This window comes from Callithrix jacchus, chromosome 15, assembly GCF_049354715.1.
Source record: "Callithrix jacchus isolate 240 chromosome 15, calJac240_pri, whole genome shotgun sequence".
In the NCBI taxonomy this organism is placed as follows: domain Eukaryota; kingdom Metazoa; phylum Chordata; class Mammalia; order Primates; family Cebidae; genus Callithrix; species Callithrix jacchus.
Genome location: NC_133516.1, coordinates 100,336,155 through 100,356,968, shown reverse-complemented (window position 1 = coordinate 100,356,968; position 20,814 = coordinate 100,336,155). Strand labels below are relative to the sequence as shown.

Below are 20,814 nucleotides of genomic sequence, written 5' to 3'. Positions count from 1 at the left end.
GAATTTCTTATGAAATGAAGCAACTCTTTATATATGAGTCATGAACAAAATGTTTGAAACACAGACAAGTGATGAATACTCAGACCTTCAGAAGAAACTCACACTTTAGTTACATAGTAGCATCAGGTAGTAATAAAGATGAAGGAAGATGACTGAAAGTAGAATCTATCGCTCCTTCAAACTGAGATCAATCTTGACCTATAGAAAATGACTACAGTACTTTCCGGGTTTTTTTAAACAAATCTCTAGTCTTGCCCCTTTGTAGTCCATTCCCCACGCAGCATCCTGAATGATTTTCTTTCTTTCAATGTACATTTTATCGTATCATTTTCCTGCTGAAAATTCTCCGTGGTTTCCCATTACTTGATAAAACTTGTACTCCCAGCATTGCTTGCAAGGCTGTACATTCTTTGGCCCTGTGCACCTGTTCGGCCCTCTCTTATTCTTCCCACTTCCTCACTGACAACACGCCAGCCACACACGGCTGGCCCCTCATCGTTGGAATCCGTCTCATGTTAACCATCTGCCAGTGGCCTTCCCTGATCGTTCCGCCTGCAGGCGACGTTTCTGTTAATTCTCTGTTCTTCACTTAATACTCTCATTCGGAAATGATCTCGTTTGTTAGTTTAATTTCAGTCTGTTTCTCCTACCACAACATAGTGTTGTCCAAGGCAGGAGCTATGCCTGGCCTGTTCAGTGTTTTGTGCCTATGCTCAGAACCTGGCAACCATCCATGTGCATTCATGTACTGTATAATGAACACATGGGATTTGGTTCAGAGCTATACTCTTGTCTGTACCAAGACTTACAACTTTGGGTTATAATCCTAGCTGTAGCATCTGTCAGCTCTGTGACCTTGAGCACGTTTCTTAAACTCCTTATACTTACATTTGCTCATCTGTGACATGCAGGTCATAACAGTAATAATACCTTTCTTGTTTTGTTGTAAATGTTAATTAAGCTGTGCATGTAAGTTTATAACATAGTACCTAGCATGTACTAAACAAATAATAGGCTGGGCGTGGTGGTTCACACCTGTAATCCCAGCAGTTTGGGAGGCTGAGGTGGGCAGATCACAAGGTCAGGAGTTCGAGACCATCCTGGCCAACATGGTGAAACCCCATCTCCACTAAAATACAGAAAAGTAATAAGCTGAGCATGGTGGTACGTGCCTATAGTCCTAGCTACTCAGGAGGCTGAGGCAGGGAAATTGCTTGAACCTGGGAGGTGGATGTTGCAGTGATCTGAAATCGTGCCACTGCATTACAGCCTGGCGACAGAGCGAGACTTCATCTAAAACAAAACAAAACAACCAAACAAAAAACCAATAAATGTTAGCTAATATTATGGATATCCTCACCTAATGCCTAATCCCTCATAAGAACACATCATAGAAAGTCCAGTTAGTTTCAGAGAGGCAGAGTATTTGGTGGCTTTTACATACCTCATACCATGTGCCACTGAACAGTAGCATGTCTGTACCCAGACTAAGACGGGTCCTCAGAACAATTCTACAGCATGTATTCAGGTAGGCCAACAAGAAGAGCATTCTTGGTCCTCGAGGTTGGTATTAATATATTCTGAAGTCCAAAGGATTACTCTCCAGAATTCCAGAATACCTGGAGAAGTCAGGAGAATGACTTGGAAAGTCTAAAATGATTAGCCTTCCCTCCCAGGAAGTAGCAGAGCAGAAGCCATCCTGCCCCTCTCAGTCTCACGTGGGCCTGGTTAGGGCTAAATTCGTGGGGGAATTACTAGTGGTACAAATAATTATAAAACTTAGAATTTGTTAGCACCCACCAAGTGCCAGGTTTTGTGTTTGGGATTTCACAAATCCATCATCTCCATTAATTTGTTTCATTTATCTTCACCAGCAACACCGTGATATAAGTATTAAGTAGTTCCCTAGTACAGACTTTTAAAGTCTACCCAAGGTCACATGGTCAGGTCTGTCTCATCTCCTGTAGTATACAGTTGTCTCTCAGTATCTGTAGGGTATTGATTCCAGGACCTTTCTAGGATACTAAAAGCTGTGGACGACCAAGTCCATGAAAGAAAATGGCACAGTATTTCCATATAACTACACGTCCTTCTGTATACTTTACGTCTTCTCTAGACTCCTTATAATACCCAATGCAGTATAAATGCTATTAGTTGTTATACTTTGTTGTTTAGAAAATAATGACCCCCCCCCCCAAAAAAAAGTCTGTACATGGTCAGTCCTGGAGCAATTTATGTTTTTCCTGAATATGTTTGGTCCAAGATTAGTTGAGTCCACGATTGTGGAGCCCATAGTACCTTGGGCTGACTGTAGTACCGTTAAGACCCTTGTCAGAGACTGTGGATCCTGATGAAAATCCTTGTCCCTGGGCTGACCCAAGAGCTATGGATTTGCCCTGATGATGTGAGGACATGTGAGGTCCTGACAGCTGGGCCTTTGGCAAGTGTCAAAGAGTCTTCCTAACCACCTTAAAAGTCACTGTCTATTACAGAGGAAGCTTCAGACATCATTTACTTTGGAAGATCCAAGAAAAGGCTGTCAACCTTGAAGTTCATTGGGCAATATGGCAATGCTCTTAAAAGGTAAGCATTTTTTTTTCCCCTTAAGACATACATTATTGATACTGGGAACACTGTTTAGTTAAAGCAACTTACGCAGAATGGTGTAGGCATGTGAAGCTTTAAAAAGAATATAAACTTGAGTCAGGGTGTGACATACTACCTTGTTTTGGAATTTCCATATCCATAACTGACTTTTTTTTTTTTTTGAGACAGAGTCTCACTCTGTCACCCAGGCTGGAGTGCAGTGGCACGATCTTGGCTCACTGCAACCTCAGCCTCCCAGGTTCAAGAGGTTCTCCTACCTCAGCCTCCTGAGCAGCTGGGATTACTGATGCGAGCCACCATGCCCAGCTAATTTTTGTATTTTTGTAGAGACAGAGTTTCACTGTGTTGGCTAGGCTGGTCTTGAACTCCTGACCTCAAGTAATCTCCCCGCCTCTGCCTCCCAAAATGCTGAGGTTACAGGCATGAACCACCGCACTTGGCCCATAACTGACTTTCATCTTTATAACATTTTAAAAGTTAATTCTCCCATGTAATAAGATAAATCCCTTTTCAGGGATTCTTGAAGCAGTACCCCTGGACTTTAGGGCTTTGTTGCATCTCTCTGTTCTGTTGTTTCTCAAAGCATACTTTAACCTAGGTGCTGGGCCTGCAGCTCATTTTTTTAATATGGATTGAAAGGTGAGGACATGAGGCTCACTTGTGTGGCTCCTGCCTGAGATAGATGATTGTTCTTTTGAGCCCCGAATGGACCCTTTCCCCAGCAGCCAAGTCTCAAGCAAGAGTATGGGGCTGGCTTAGCTCAAATTCTTCTGCTTTACTTAAAAAAACATTTGTATCCTCTTAATGACAGGTCAGCAAAACAGAGTGTTGGAAAGAACATCCTGACAGTACATAGTGGTAACAGCCTGCCTGTTCTTCCTTTTCCATATGTGAGATTTAAAACATGATGTTCTTCCTTTTTAATATAGTGGGTCCATGAGAATTGGAAGAGACTTTATTCTTTTTACGAAGAAGGAAGAAACGATGAGCTGTGTGTTTTTTTCTCAGACATTCTGTGAAGAAGAAGGTCTTAGTGAGGTAAGAGTTGAGGCTTTCCTTCTGTTCTCATAGCAATGGTTTTTCTTTCATTTACCCTTTCAGAAGGTGAAGTCTTGTCATGGGTTGTTTCTGATATGATTTAGAAACTTAGGAATATGTTTGGGAAATGGAGAGAAGGTATTTAGACATTCTGGGGACATCAAAGGCCTATCCTCTTGACTCTTTCCTGAGAACATCTTCATTATCCATGTGCTCAATCTCCCAAAATAAGAGGCTCCCTTAGGCATGATGAGCTTTTTAGAAGAAACCTGCAAAATCTTTTCACCATATGTGCCATAAATGGATTGTCATTTTAAAAATAAATAAAATATTGGAGTCAAAGATTTGGAATACAAAATGTAAAGAAATTGAATGCAAAATGGACTTAAAACTGTAACTCTGGTGACCATTATTTCAACTCCGTTAGCTGATCCAGAGGCATTCTGTTAATTATAAGTGCCTGAGTTTTATTATTATGACTATCAGTTATAATTAAATACAACAAATACATGTTGAGGAACTACTCTCTGCCTGGTACTGGATAGACTCTATGGAAGGGGGAAAAGAAGCAGAAGATCATATGGCCGTCTCAGAGTTTTCAGCTTTATCACAAAATAGGGTAGACGTATATGAATTGGATTTAAAAAACAACAGCATTTAAAAAGAATGCTCCTCAATGAGTCTGTGTGTCTGCCTTTACAGTGATATGGATGGAGAGATTAGAGGGCCTCGAGTGGCCAATGAGGGTTTTATGGAGAGAGTACGACTTGTAGCTGGAGAAGCTGGTACTGGAGAGTAGTGGCCCTAACAAGTCTCAGACCTGGAAATGCATGTGGAGTTTGCACGGATGGTGTGCTGCTGTGAGACTGCCGGTGGGTGGGGCTGAGTGACAGGCGCAGTCTGCAGGAAAAAAAGCAGTAAGCCATTTGGGAGCCTGACCTGGGGAAAAATGATGCTTTAAGCATTGATGTTGCATGTTACGTGTGTAAAGGGCTTGGAAAATTGGGCTGACCCTTAATTATGGCTTTCTTAAAATGGGCCATTCCTTTTTTTAAAAAAAACTAAAGACAGCAAGCACTTCCCATTTCTACTTCCACGGAGGCAACCTCTTGCAACAATACTAACAAGTTCTATCTGGGTGTGGTGCAGTGCCTCTGTAGTCCCAGTTACCTGGGACACTGAACAGGGAGGATCACTTGAGCCCAGTAGTTTGAGCCCAGCCTGAGCAACATACTGAGACCCTGTCTCAAAAAATGCAAAATAGAAAAGCCTGTTCTTTTGACATTTACCTGCATGTCTCTGAATAGCATGCTTGTATTGCTACTTCCTGATTTTATGTAGGCATTATCTATTAACCTCCCGCTTTAAGAGAGGATTTACCTACCCTTTTTCTCAGCTTCTATCATACAGTCTTCTCATCTCCCATTCTCAACATCCCTTTAATTTTAGTTATGGTAATATTCAGTATTCACTTTATAAGACTTTATAAACACTGTTCAAATTATACCCAGTCATAACCTATTCTTTTTCCTTTTCATGAACAACTTATTTCCCCTAAAATTAATAATTGATTGCTTAGATTTTTACGTGTGTTACTGTCTCTGAATGTTTGCTTGGTTTTCTGTGTTCACGTCACTGTGCTAACCCCAGTCTCAAAATGCCCACCTTTTGGTCCCATCTTCCCAGTAAAGTTTGCCCGGGGTCTTTTCCTGTGCTGAGCTCATACTCCTACCTCCATGCCATCCCAGGATCTGCCCTTGCCATCGTCCTGGTGACTCCCTTTCCCTCACTTCTGCGTCAGCTCTCAGATTCTAGATCTCATGTCTTCTTCTGTAGCTTGCTGCCTCTTCCTGGTCCAGCATGTTCTCCATTGACTTCTTGAGCAAGGGAACACAGGGGGCAAAATGTTTGGAGACCTCACATGCATTGAAGGGTTTTTGTTTTACCCTAACACTTCGTGATAGTTGGGCTTGGTATTATTTCTAGGTTGGAATTTCTTTTCCTTCATGATTTCTGAGGTTTTGCTCCATTATCTAGTTTCTAGCGTTGTTATTGAGGAGTCTCAAGCCATTTAATTGCTTAATCTTGTATGTGACCTATTCGTTTTCGGTTTTGTTTTTTTTTTACCTTTACTCTTTAAAGGTCGAAGTAATCTTCTCTGCCTCAGTATTCTGATTTCAATGCTTTGCCTTTGCCTGGTCTATTTACATCCATTGTGCTGGTCACTTGTTGGGTCTTTTTGATTTGGAAACTTAGATTCTTCAGTTCTGGGATAGTTTCTTGTAATATCTGATGATTTTCTTCTATTCATAGTCTCCTTTTTATCTTTTTGTGACTCCTATTTTTTAGCTATTAGATTCTGGAAGTGGTTCTCTAATTTTCTTAGCCTTTCTTTCCTGTTTTTATATTTTCGTTTCTTTTTTCTGGAAGATTTTCTAACATTTGTTTTTGAATCCTTTTGTTACCAGAAAGGGGTGTCCAGACCCCAAGAGAGAGTTCTTGGACCTCATGCAAGAAAGAATTCAAGGCGAGTTAATAGAGTGAAGTGAAAGCAAGTTTATTAAGAAAAAAGTAAAGGAATAAAAGAATGACTACTCCTTAGGCAGATCAGCAGCCTACTGAGTATATCTCTAGTTACTTTTTGATCATATGCTAAAGAAAGGGCTGATTATTCATGAATTTTCCAGGAAAGGGGTGAACAATTCCAGGAGCTGGGGTTTCCTCCCATTTTTAGATCATATAGGGCAACTTCCTGACATTGCCATGGCACTTGTAAACTGCCTTGGCACTGGTGGGAGTGCCTTTCAGCATGCTGATATGTTATAATTAGCATATAATGAGTAGTGAGGATGACCAGCGATCACTTTCATCACCATCTTGGTTTTGGTGGGATTTGCCCAGCTTCTTTGTGAAGCTGGGTCAGTAGGGTCTTTGTGACCTGTATCTTGTGCCTACCTCCTGTCTCATCCTGTGACTAAGAATGCCTACCATGGAAATGCAGCCCAGTAGGTCTCAGCCTTATTTGACCCAGGCCCTGTTCAAGATGGAGTCACGCTGATTCCAAGGTCCCTGACACTTTCACTGAATTTTTTTTTTTCTATAATTGTAGTCTTAATTTCTAAGAAGTCTTTCTTATTCTCTGAGTGTTTCTTTTTCAAGGATATCTCATTTCTGTTTCATGGATTCAATATTTTCTTGTATAACTCTGAAGATATTAATAATAATTGATTTTTGCCCTGTTGAAATTTTCATCTTCTTTTTATGGTTTCTGTTTTCACTGAGTTGCTTAGTTTATGATCATTTGTTCTCTATTGTCATATTAGAGGCTTTTCTTAGATGGCCATTAATTCTGAATATGTTAAAGATTAGTCCAATAAAATGCTGAGTGCAAGTTCTGAGAGTGAGTGGGGCTTGGCTGCTGTGGCTGTCAAAATAATGTGATCTAACTGAGCCTTTCTATTGGAGAATCCTTAATATAATTGTCTTGTGTCTTCCTTTCTGGGTTGGTCAGATTTTTATAAGAAAGACTCCTAGTCTTCTGCCTATAGGCCTGTCAGCTTCTAGGAGACAAATGGGAGTAGGGATCTGAGGTTCTCCGCATCTGCAAAGTTTACTTTCACTCGGTCTGTCTAATCTCAGTAAGGTGCCCTAACAGCAGTGCCTGGCATGTCTTCCAATTCTAGAAATCCATTTATCTTTCCAGAAAATAAATATCCAGACCCTGGGAGTTGGAGAGGAGCTGTTGTCAGATGGGGATCTAGATGTTACTTCTAGTTCTTCTTTCCCTCTACCTCAACTCTAGAGTAAACGCTTGCTGTCAGTCCCTGAGCCTTTCACTGTAGGAATTCTGAATTGCAAATCAGGCTGGCTTTTCTTTCTGGCTTGGGCTTGAGACTGCTTTTCTTGCGCATGCTGTCATCTGCTTTTCAACTTTTAAAATGCTGATTCTGTTGTTTCCTCTGCCATTCTACCCTTCAAGAGGGAGTTGACGTACACTCCATCTGTTCCCATATTCCGAAATGGAGTATTTTAAAATACAATTCTGTCTATACACATTTGTTATATGTCTCTTATACAACTAGATTGTAGGAGGAAAATGAACTTTTAACTTAGTGTTTTGTAATTTGTTTAGATGAAGAGTGGAATTAAATAGATAAGACAAAAGAATAATGTTTTTTGTGTATTTCATAATAAATTGATTTTTTAAAATAGGTTGTAGTTCCAATGCCCTCGTGGTTAACAAGAACCAGAGAATCTGTCACAGATGATCCCCAGAAATTCTCAGTGGAGTTATCTATAATTTATAAATACTCCCCATTTAAAACTGAAGCCGAACTGATGCAGCAATTTGATGGGATCTACGGAGAATGTGGTAAGATCATCAGAACTCTGACAATGTGATGGAAGTATTTGTGTTCAGTGTCTTATGTTTTCTTTGTTGTTGTTGTTCTTATGAGCTCATGTAGATTCACCCCGGGGACAGTCATTTATTTTATCGCTATGAGCTTTGTCTTGAGAGCCTCAGACGTGAAGCACTGTAAATCCTGACACTGGGAGAGGGATGTGTACTTGCATTGAGCATGGGGAAACTGGGTGAGACAAGGCTGGTTTAGGCTGTGACCACAGGGACCCCGCAGTTGCTGCACTAGAGAGCAAACCTGGGAGATACTTACTGCATCATTTGAGATGGGGTCATAACAGGTGTGTAAAGAGACTTAGAAACTAGTAAAATAACAAATTGAAGTTTCTGTGGCAAACAGCACACGCATTGCAGACATTCTCCTCTCGATTAGCAAATCTTTCTCCTGTTCTTTCCACCTCCACCAACTTTCTGTGTGATATGTCGAATGTACTGTATCTATTGACACAGTTGATCCAGGATTTAGACACAGGCATTTAGGCGAAAGCCTATGTTCTTAGCTATTATGCTATTCTCCCTTGTGTTTAAGAACTACCAAAAAGAAAAGTATAGTTAGTTGTCTTTTTAATTTCTCTGATGCTTCTGTTTGACTTAGTATCATAATCAACTGGAAATAATTGGGACTTTTTCTGTTAACCATGCCTTGGTGCAGGGGTCAGCAAATTATGGTCTCAGATCAAATGTGGCCCCATATCTGTTCTTGTAAATGAAGCTTTGTTGGAACACAGCCACACCCATTCATGTATGCATTCTCGATTGCTGCTTTCGTGCTGCAGTGGCAGAGCTGCATTGTGAATAGTTGCAACAGAGACTGTATGGCCTGCAAAGCCTAAAATATTTACTATCTGGCCCCTTACAGAAAGAATTTACCAACACCTGCTATAGTGTATGAAAACAATATTTCTTATTTGTACAATATTTAAAAACGCTTCTTTGTTTTTATATGTGTTGAATTCAGTACTACCAATGAGAGCTTTACCTATAACACAAGCTTGGCTCAGGCTCTTAACAAATTTTATAATGCAAATTATGAAAAGAGTGCCAAAGTTTAAAAATCCACATTGAAAGACTTGTAGTGAATTGAATAGTCGTAAGAGGCACCATACGGTAGAAACTCAACACTCTTTGGCAGGGAGTGAAACTTGGCTATAAGATGTGTCTTGGCTTAGCCCAAGACTTAGCCAAACATACTATTTACTAAAGTACAAAAGAAAGTTTTATAGCAGACTCAGTTCCATAGATGAGACGATAGCACAATGACTAGCATTTTGTGTATTTAAAATACTGACAAGTCAAACATCTATTTTTCTACCAGGTACTTTGCTGGTTATTTATAACTTGAATCTTCTGCTTAATGGAGAACCAGAGTTGGATGTTAAAACTGACAGAGAAGATATACTGATGGCTGGAGCTCTGGAAGAGTATGTGTTTGACAGAATGTCTTTCAACAATGGTGGTGAGCTAGAGTTAGGAGCCCTGCATCCTGGCTCCAGGTCTGAGGTCACTGGGCCTTAGCATGGGACAGTTCATCTTACCCTAGTTACCAATAAAGTTAAGCTAGACCACTGGTTTCCAAACTTTGTCTAAGCCTCAGAGTGACCTGGGATGTTTCTTGAGAAGTATAGGATCTGGGGCTCATCTCAGCCTACTGAGTCAGAATGTCCAGATATCAAGCGTGTAGGTATCAGTCTTTTTTCAAACATTCTCCAGGTGATTTGGAAGTGCCAGTATGTTTAGGGACCACTGGAATATAAGATTTCCAAAGTTCTCTAATACCTTGATGTGGTTGTTCAGTCAAGGTGGTGGCAAAAATATTAAGGGAAAAGTATTAGGGATAGTTATAGGAAATAGTCACAAAACCCCCTTCGAAGGCCAGGTGGTTTACATAGCTTCAGATGAGAGAATGGGGGCTGAAGGCAGCTAGTTCTTTTATCTTGAGGCTTGAAGCATAGAGCAGTTAACAGGGGAATGTAAAGGCGTTTATCTAAATGGCTTGTTGTCCTAAGACCAACTGTTGCCGGTCCGCACTTGACTGTCTCCTACTGGGGGTTGGCAGAAGTTTATTACCCACAAATGGAGTTTGCTTTAAGCCTCAGAACCTGGCCTTTAATCTTTACCCTCTAGTGGTGTGGACTCAAAGCCTTTGTCATTTAATGTGTGCTGAATAAAGGCCAGCAAGGCCAGGGAGTCGGGGCCAGCAGCCATTAACTTCTTTGGGTGAGTGGCCATGGACAGCCCAGCCTGCTCTTTCACTGTATTCTGTGTTTGAGTGAATTTATTCATCTGTTATGGGGTTGGAGTCTGCCTGTTGGACCCCATCAGTGGTGCCCCTGTATGAGGAAACTCGTCACTTTGACTCCTAATTTATAGATATTAAAACTGAAAAAATAAAAAGTTTATTATTCATTACAGATCATTAAAAATGGACAGGCATCAGGATAGTGTGAAGCAAAGAGGAATATGAGCAAATGGCAATTTTATTATTACTTGTCAAGATGTCTCTGTGAGCCGCATATTTGCAGTAAATAAATAAACAGACATTCATTTTTTATTGGCTACTAGGGATCTCTAGGGAACAGAACAAGAAGATATTGAGAGGCCTGTATGAAAGGGTGTGGACAAAGAATGAAATAGTCACAAAAGCTAGGTTTCTCTCAAATAACACTATTACTTAAAACTTAGTAGCGTGAGCTGGCAGTTTTTTGGTCTCAGAACACTACAGCTAGAAGAGATTGTAAAGGTAATTTAATCCAGTGTGATTTATTTTGTATTTCAGTGTTGTATAATAGAAATATAATGAGAGCCAGAATGAGGGACAAATGGAATCTTAAATTTTCTGGTAGCCACATTAAGAAAAATAAAAAGAATAGGTGAAATTAATTTTAATAATGGTTTTATTTAATTCAATATATCTGAAATATTATTTAAATTTCAATATGAAAAATATTGATGATATATATATATATATATTTTTTTTTTTTTGAGACGGAGTTTCACTCTCATCACCCAGGCTGGAGTGCAATGGCGCGATCTCGGCTCACCACAACCTCCGCCTTCTGGGTTCAAGCAATTCTCCTTCCTCAGCCTCCCGAGTAGCTGGGACTACAGGCGCGCATCACCATGCTCAGCTAATTTTTGTATTTTTAGTAGAGACGGGGTTTCACCAAGTTGGTCTTGATCTCTTGACCTCATGATCCACCTGCCTCGGCCTCCCAAAGTGCTGGGATTATAGGCGTGAGCCACCACGCCCAGCTGATATTTATATTATTTATATTTTAATGCAAAGTCTTGGAATCCAGTGTGTGTTTTGCAGCATACTGCAAGCATGAATTTGACTAATGCCCAATAGCCACAGGTGGCAAGTAGCTACCATACGGCTTTAGAATAAGGTGTTAAGACCCAAGAAGACACATCAGCTTCACAGAGAACTTATTTTGCTTTTCCCTATGAGGTGAAATTTAGAAATTTCTTTCCACAGTTAGCAAATTTAATATTTGATAACACACTTTTAGATTATCTTCTCTCCTTGTTTCCGATGTATATTTTTTCTCATATTCCAATGTGGAATTCCTGATATACACAGAAATGTTTTTTTTCTTTTGGAAAAAATATTCAGCATAATGGCTGTTCCACAAATGCTGGGAACCTCTGTGCCAGCATTAATATGCCAGTGTCAGAAAGGAGTCCCAGAATTATCAGCATCTCCGTTACTGTCTTCCCCTTTTCCTGCTGCCTCTGCCCTTCTACTTGCCAGCTGGTTCCAAAACCGATATTTCATGCTATTTAAAAGCTTTGAACACACATTTTGAAGCAGTTATCTGTCAGAGTGCCTTGGCATTTCTACACTGGCATTAGAAAACAATATATTATTAGAGGAATAATTTGACAGCTATATCTTTGGAAAGATGTTCTTGCTGTTTCCAGATTGTGTAATGAAGCCAGAGCTTCTCTAGCCATTTAGGCAGTTAATTACAAAATAAAGAAAATGAATCAGACCTAAAACATGTACACTTTCACTTTGGCACATGGATCACACTGGATTTTTACATTTGTTTTTCAGCAAATTTTTTTTTAGTTTGATCACAAGAAAAGCCTTTAAAGACAGGGCGTGAGGAAGAATCAATTTTATAAGGAAGAATTCTTTAGCGTTCATAATTTCTGAACCAAGGATGCTATACAGTTCATGACCTCTGACATGAGTACTATGATGGAGCCAGGAAGGGACAGCACCACCACCTCCTTGGTGGTAGCAGTGCCTCTGTAGTTTTCTCCTGTAAAAGGTTTGCCTTTGGGCTGGACGTGGTGGCTCATGCCTGTAATCCCAGCACTTTGGGAGGCTGAGGTGGGTGGATCACAAGGTCAGGAGTTCAAGACCAGCCTGGCCAAGATGGTGAAACCCCGTCTCTACTAAAAATACAAAATATTAGCCAGGTGTGGTGGCATGTACCTGTAATCCCAGCCACTTGGGAGGCTGAGGTGTAGAATTGCTGAAACCCGGGAGGGGGAGGTTGCAGTGAGCCAAGATCGCATCACTGCACTCCAGCCTGGGCGACAGAGCAAGACTCCATCTGAAAAAAAGAGGTTTGCCCTTAAATCCACCTCATTATTTATTTTGACCTACTGTCTCCTTCCCATCACTCCTAATCTCCCTTTAAACTTAGAACATATATATATACGTATATATATATATATATATTTTTTTTTTTTTTTTGACGGAATCTTACCCCATCGCTCAGGCTGGAGTGCAGTGGTGTCATCTTGGCTCACTGCAACCTCCGCCTCCCAGGTTCAAGCAATTCTCATGCCTCAGCCTCTCAAGTAGCTGGGATTATAGGCATGTGCCACCCAGCCTGGCTAATTTTTTTGTATTTTTAGTAGAGACAGGATTTCACCATGTTGGCCAGGCTGGTGTTGAACTCGTGACTTCAGGTGATGTGCTCACCTCAGCCTCCCAAAGTGCTGGGATTATAGTCAAGTGCCACCACACCTGGCCAACATACTTATATTTTTAACTTGTTAAAAAAATGGTATATAGTTAGCCACACAAAATTGTGGATAATGGTGTGGTCCCATAGGTTCTAACATTTATACCCAATTACTCATCGATAAAAGACTAGAAAAAAACATTAATTCTTAGTCATAAAGGATTAGTTCTGGTCCAAGGTAGATCTTTTTTCTAAGTCCTCTTTCTTTTATGTTTCTGATATTTGAGCCTTTAATCCAGTGCATTTTATAATATAACACCTTTTTTTTTTACCATTTCTTTTTCTGGTGATTATTATATCCCTTTATCACTACTGGATAGGATTCTACATCTGTACAAAACAATTTTCAGATCTTGAAATGATGTAATTTTCAGGTTTGGTCTTAGACAGTAGAGTCCTGTTGATTCTGAAAATAATTTAATTTTCTGTGTAGGAATATGAAAATTCAAACTTTCAAGCTTTTATTGGGCCTCAGGGAAGAGGTGTTTTGTTATTATTTATTTTCCTCCTAATATCATTTATTATAAAATCAAAAATGAAACATTGCTTTAAAAATTTTTTAAGGAAATTAATTTCTATATTATGATTAATTTTTATTGCATTTTACTGTTTTTAAGTATAATATTTCATTTTTTAGAATTATGATTTGCCTCTAAACATTATTCTAAGTTATCCTCTAATCTTGATATGTCATATTTCATAAGTGGCTTATAATAGTCCATTGAATTAATTCGTTATACTTTGCACAATTATTCCTGTATTTTTGGATAGTAGCATTGGTCCCAACGTTTCACATTATCTATGGGTAATGTTGAAATAAACATTATGTAGATGAGCTTTTTTATTTTTTGAATTTTTTTAATGATAAGTTTCCAGGAAGGGAACTACTGAGTCAAAGAGTCTGAAGTTTCATATAATTCTTGTGAATATTTGACATTTTTTTTGTTTGTTTTTTGTTTTTGAAACATAGTTTTGCTCTTGTTGCCCAAGCTGAAGTGCAGGGGTGTTGTGATCTTGGCTCACTGCAACCTCCGCCTCCCAGGTTCAAGCAATTGTCCTGCCTCAGCCTCTCAAGTAGCTGGGATTACAGGCATGTGCCACCACTCCTGGCTTTTTTTTTTTTTTTGTATTTTTAGTAGAGACGGGGCTTCACTGTGTTGGTCAGGGTGGTTTCAAACTGCTGACCTCAGGTGATACTCCCACCTTGGCCTCCCAAAGTGTTGGGATTACAGGTGTGAGTCACTGCACCTGGCCTTGACATTAGTTTTAAACATAGGATTCAAAACCTTTTATCATTGTGCTTTGGGCTGAGGCACTAACAGCAGTAATCAGACCAGTGGCAGGGTCTTCTGTCAAGATGACAAGCATGTCAAGAGAATTTTAGTAGAAGTGATGTTCAAGCGCATGGTCAGTGGTGTCCTGTGGTTTGGCAATGTTAGTCCACTTAAATTAAAAAAGCATTTGAATAGATAGCAGTCATCAGAATTTCAGAATGCACAAGATACAGAAGTCTGCATTTTATGTGTGAAATATTGAATTTTGAATTGTGAATGTGATTTATGGAGAGCGCCAGGGAATCATACATAGGTTTCAGGGATATATGCAGAAAGTGAGTTGAATTTGTAGGACAAAAATTATCTTAAATTTATACGTCACCATAAACTTAGGCAGTGTTTCCTGAAAGGGAAGAAGATACAAAAAATAACTTTGTAAAAAAATCAAAAGAAAATCAAGATTTTGGCCAGGCGTGATGGCTCACGTCTGTAATCCCAGCACTCTGGGGGGCCAAGGTGGGCGGATCATGAAGTTAGGAGATCAAGACCGTCCTGGCCAACATGGTGAAACCCCGTCTCTACTAAAAGCACAAAAACAAATTAGCTGGGTGTGGTGGCACATGCCTGTAGTCCCAGCTACTCAGGAAGCTGAGGCAGGAGAATTGCTTGAACCCAGGAGGCAGAGATTGCAGTGAGCCAACATCGTGCCACTGCGCTATAGCCTGGGTGAAGTGCAAGACTTTGTCTCAAAAGAAAAAACAGAAAAAAAGAAAATCAAGAAACAAAGGGTGGGGATAATGCCAAGAACCTTGAACACTTAAGAAAATAAAGGTGGGCTAATGACAGAAAACGATGTTTCTTCAGGGCTGGACTAGGTGTGTTTACTAGTTTATGTTGTGGTAATTTTTTGGAACTCTGGGACCAAATCCCACATCTCAAACTTTTGTAGATTTTTTTTCCCATTAAGTTGTATTTTTTCTCTTTTAAGTCATCCATTTGTGCAAAACAAAATCTTTAGTTAATTCTTTCCCTCCATCTTGTTGATGGCTTTTAGTAAACTTCGTTTACAATCATACAGATGACTAAAGTGTAGAATTGTCTCCAAAAGTCCTGTATTGAGTGGGTACAGAATATAACAGGCTAGTGGAGGGTTTCAAAGTGAGTCGGTGCTCATCATGACCTCCTATGTAGTTTAGTATGGATTCTCATCTGCAAAATCACAGGACCATAATTCTGCTTTGGCATTCCTTACATAGAGTTCTTATGTAAATACTAGATACTGCAATTCTATAATTAAGGTGTTTTACATTTCATTCATAGGACATGGACTTCTTTATGTGGATACCAGGATGCAATCTTAATTTAGATTTTAAAATTACATGTAAGATGTGCCACTGAATTAGATCCAAGCATTACTTTTCTTTTAGACTTTTATGTTATGTGCAGGGGTACACATATAGGTTTGCTGCGTAGGTAAACTCATATCACAGGGGTTTGTTTTGCAGATTATTTCATCACTCAGTATTAAGCCCAGTAGCCAATACTTACCTTTTCTGCTCCCTCCTCCCACCCTCCACACTCAAGTAGACTCTGGTGTCTGTTGTTCCCTTCAAGTGTGTCCATGTATTTTTATTATTTAGCTTGGACTTATAAGTTAGTACTTGCAGTATTTGGTTTTCTGTTCCCTGTGTTTGCTAAGGATAATAGCCTCCAGCTCCATCCATGTTCCTGCAGAAGACATGATCTCATTCCTTTTTATGGCTGCAAAGTATTCCATGGTGTATATATACCACATTTTCTTTATCCAGTCTGTCATGTATGGACATTTAGGTTCCATCTTTTCTATTGTGATATAGTGAATAGTGTTACAGTGAGCATTGGCATACATGTGTCATTATGACAGAATGCTTTATGTTACTCTGGGTATATACGCAGTAATGGGATTCCTGGGTTGAATGGTAGTTCTACTTTTTAGCCCTTTGAGGAATTGCCACACTGCTTTCCACAATGGTTGAACTAATACACTCCCATGAACAGTGTACAAGTATTCCCTTTTCTCTGCAGCCTCTCTAGCATTTGTTATTTTTTGACATTTTTAATACTAGCCATTCTGACTGGTGTGAGATGGTAGGTTTTGATTTGTATTTTTCTAATGATCAGTAATATTGAGCTTTTTTTCTTATGCTTGTTGGCTACATGTGTGTCTTCTGTTGAAAAGTGTCTGTTCATATCCTTTGCCCATTTTTAAATGGGTTATTTTTCTCTTGTTAAGTTTGTTTAAGTTCCTTATACATGCTTAATATTAGACCTTTGTCAGGTACATAGTTTGCAAATATTTTCTCCCATCCTGTAGGTTGTCTGTTTACTTTGTTGATAATTTCTTTCACTGTGCAGCAGCTCTTAAGTTTAATTAGATCCCATTTGTTCATTTTTGCTTTTGTTGCAATTGCTTTTGGTTTCTTGTTGCAGTTGCTTTTGGTTTCTTGTCATGAAATCTTTGCCCATTCCTATGTCCAGGATATGCCTGTTTTTGTACCAGTACCATGCTGTTTTGGTTACTGTAGCCCTGTACTATAATTTGAAGTTGAGTAATATGATGTCTCCAGGTTTGTTCTTTTTGATTAGGATTGCTTTGGCTATTCAGGCTGTTTTTTGGTTCCATATGAATTTTAAGATAGTTTTGTTCCTAGTTCTGTGAAGAATGTCATTCATAGTTCGATAGGAATAGCGCTGAATCTGTAAATTGCTTTGGGCAGTACAGTCATTTTAATGATATTATTTCTTCCTATATAGGAGCATGGATGTTTTTCCATTTGTTTGTGTATTCTCTGATTTATTTGAGCAGTGTTCTGTAATTCTTTTTGTGGAGATCTCCCTGGTTAGCCATATTTTATTCTTTTTGTGGCAATTATGAATGGGATTGCCTTCTTGATTTTGCTCTTGGTTTGGCTGTTGTTGACATATAGGAATGCTATTGACTCGTACATTGATTTTGTATCCTGCACCTTTGCTGAAGTTGTTTATCAGCTGAAGGGGCTTTTGGGCTGAGACGATGGGGTTTTCTAGATGTAGAATCATGCTGTTTGCAAACACATGTAGTTTGGCTTCCTTTCTTCCTATTTTGATGACTTTTGTTTCTTTCTCTTGCCTGATTGCCAAGCATTAGTTTTCTTTACTTCCTATATACCTCACTCTCCCTCATTGTCAGGTGGTTTAGCACCTGTTCAAGAGGCAATTAATTTTGGGGGCAGAGGATGGAGTGGGAATGAAGGGAGGAGCTTCAATTCGTATTACAAATAACTAATTGAAAAATATTTAAACTTTCATAAATAGGTAAAACAATGTAAAAGTGCTTCCTCATTCTCTACCTCAGTTCTCCGAGTCTCTCTTTTACTGTAGAAATTATTTTGTTACTGGGAATTTAAATCTATTTTCTCGATATTTATTTTTTTATTTTTTTTATTTTTTCTGTTTCACAAATTTATTTTCATAGTATTTAACAAATATTGCTTCATAAGAACAAAATGTTAAAATATGGGTAAATATATGTTTTTTTTTAATTTATTTCTATTTTTTATTGCATTTTAGGTTTTGGGGTACATGTGCAGAGCATGCAATACAGTTGCATAGGTACACACATGGCAGTGTGTTTTGTTTGCTTTCTTCCCTTCACCCACATTTGGCATTTCTCCCCAGGCTATCCCTCCCCACCTCCCCCTCCCACGGGCCCTCCCCTTTTCCCCCCAATACACCCCAGTGTTTAGTACTCCCCTCTCTGTGTCCATGTGTTCTCATTTTTCATCACCCGCCTATGAGTGAGAATATGCAGTGTTTCATTTTCTGTTCTTGTGTCAGTTTGCTGAGGATGATGTTCTCCAGATTCATCCATGTCCCTACAAATGACATGAACTCATCATTTCTGATTGCTGCATAATATTCCATGGTGTATATGTGCCACATTTTCCCAGTCCAGTCTATCATCAATGGGCATTTGGGTTGATTCCAGGTCTTTGCTATTGTAAACAGTGCTGCAATGAACATTCGTGTACATGTGTCCTTATAGTAGAACGATTTATAGTCTTTTGGATATATACCCAGTAATGGGGTTGCTGGGTCAAATGGAATTTCTATTTCTAAGGCCTTGAGGAATCGCCACACCGTCTTCCACAATGGTTGGACTAATTTACACTCCCACCAACAGTGTAAAAGTGTTCCTTTTTCTCCACATCCTCTCCAGCATCTGTTGTCTCCAGATTTTTTAATGATCGCCATTCTAACTGGCGTGAGATGGTATCTCAATGTGGTTTTGATTTGCATCTCTCTAATGAACAGTGATGATGAGCATTTTTTCATATGATTGTTGGCCTCATATATGTCTTCTTTCATAAAGTGTCTGTTCATATCCTTTGCCCACTTTTGAATGGGCTTGTTTGTTTTTTTCCTGTAAATCTGTTTGAGTTCTTTGTAAATTCTGGATATCAGCCCTTTGTCAGATGGGTAGACTGCGAAAATTTTTTCCCATTCTGTTGGTTGCCGATCCACTCTAGTGACTGTTTCTTTTGCCGTGCAGAAGCTATGGAGAAGCTAGAACTTCCAGTATTATATTGAATAGGAGTGGTGACAGAGGGCATCCTTGTCTAGTGCCGGATTTCAAAGGGAATGCTTCCAGTTTTTGCCCATTAAGTATGATATTGGCTGTTGGTTTGTCATAAATAGCTTTTATTACTTTGAGATACGTTCCATGGATACCGAGTTTATTGAGGGTTTTTAGCATAAAGGGCTGTTGAATTTTGTCAAATGCCTTCTCTGCATCAATTTAGATAATCATGTGGTTTTTGTTTTTGGTTCTGTTTATGTGGTGAATTACGTTGATAGACTTGCGTATGTTGAACCAGCCTTGCATCCCCGGGATGAATCCTACTTGATCATGATGAATAAATTTTTTGATTTGCTGTTGCAATCGGCTTGCCAATATTTTATTGAAGATTTTTGCATCTATTTTTATCATGGATATTGGCCTGAAGTTTTTTTTTCTTGTTGGGTCTCTGCCGGGTTTTGGTATCAGGATGATATTGGTCTCATAGAATGATTTGGGATGGATTCCTTCTTTTTGGATTATTTGGAATAGTTTCAGAAGAAACGGTACCAGCTTCTCTTTGTGTGTCTGGTAGAATTCAGCTGTGAACCCGTCTGGACCTGGGCTTTTTTTGTGTGGTAGGCTCTTAATTGCTGCCTCGACTTCTGACCTTGTTATTGGTCTATTCATAGTTTCAGCTTCCTCCTGGTTTAGGCTTGGGAGGACACAGGAGTCCAGGAATTTATCCATTTCTTCCTGGTTTACTAGTTTATGCGCATAGAGTTGTTTGTAATATTCTCTGATGATGGTTTGAATTTCTGTGGAATCTGTGGTGATTTCCCCTTTATCATTTTTATTGCATCTATTTGGTTGTTCTCTCTTTTCTTTTTAATCAGTCTGGCTAGTGGTCTGTCTATTTTGTTGACCTTTTCAAAAAACCAGCTCTTGGATTTCTTGATTTTTTGGAGGGTTTTTCGTGTCTCAATCTCCTTCAGTTCAGCTCTGATCTTAGTTATTTCTTGTCTTCTGCTGGGTTTTGAGTTTTTTTGATCTTGTTCCTCTAGCTCTTTCAATTTTGACTATAGGGTATCAATTTTGGATCTCTCCATTCTTCTCATATGGGCACTTATTGCTATATACTTTCCTCTAGAGAGTGCTTTAAATGTGTCCCAGAGATTCTGGCATGTTGTGTCTTCGTTCTCATTGGTTTCGAAGAACTTCTTTATTTCTGCCTTCATTTCGTTGTTTATCCAGTCAACATTCAAGAGCCAGTTGTTCAGTTTCCATGAAGCTGTGCAGTTTTGGGTTGGTTTCTGAATTCTGAGTTCCAACTTGATTGCACTATGGTCTGAGAGGCCGTTTGTTATGATTTCAGTTGTTTTGCATTTGTTGAGCAGTGCTTTACTTCCAATTATGTGGTCGATTTTAGAGTAGGTGTGATGTGGTGCTGGGAAGAATGTATATTCTGTGGATTTGGGGTTGAGAGTTCTGTAAGTGTCTATCAGGTTTGCTTGCTCCAGGTCTGAGTTCAAGCCCTGGATATCCTTGTTGATTTTCTGTCTGGTTGATCTGTCTAATATTGACAGTGGAGTGTTAAAGTCTCCCAGTATTATTGTGTGGGAGTCTAAGTCTCTTTGTAAGTCATTAAGAACTTGCCTTATATATCTGGGTGCTCCTCTATTGGGTCCATATACGTTTAGGGTCATTAGCTCTTCTTGTTGTATCGATCCTTTTACCATTATGTAATGGCCTTCTTTGTCTCTTTTGATCTTTGTTGCTTTAAAGTCTATTTTATCAGAGATGAGAATTGCAACTCCTGCTTTTTTTTGCTCTCCATTTGCTTGGTAAATCTTCCTCCATCCCTTTATTTTGAGCCTTTGTGTATCCTTGCATGTGAGATGGGTTTCCTGGATA

General features: G+C 39.3%; 1 protein-coding gene across 6 annotated transcripts in view; it reads left to right on the top strand.

Moving 5' to 3' along the window:
* The window catches only part of MORC1 (MORC family CW-type zinc finger 1), a 185,015-nt gene that overhangs the window by 16,909 nt on the left and 147,292 nt on the right, over positions 1-20,814 (top strand). For all 6 annotated transcript variants that reach the window (XR_013526993.1, XM_078350178.1, XM_078350177.1 and 3 more), the window contains exons 5-8: positions 2,493-2,583; positions 3,537-3,645; positions 7,858-8,017; positions 9,381-9,486. Coding sequence is in view for 5 of the 6 variants with exons in the window: in XM_078350178.1 (XP_078206304.1) it covers positions 2,493-2,583; positions 3,537-3,645; positions 7,858-8,017; positions 9,381-9,486 (466 nt within the window). In the remaining variant the exon portion in view is untranslated. The remainder of the gene's footprint in view (positions 1-2,492; positions 2,584-3,536; positions 3,646-7,857; positions 8,018-9,380; positions 9,487-20,814) is intronic.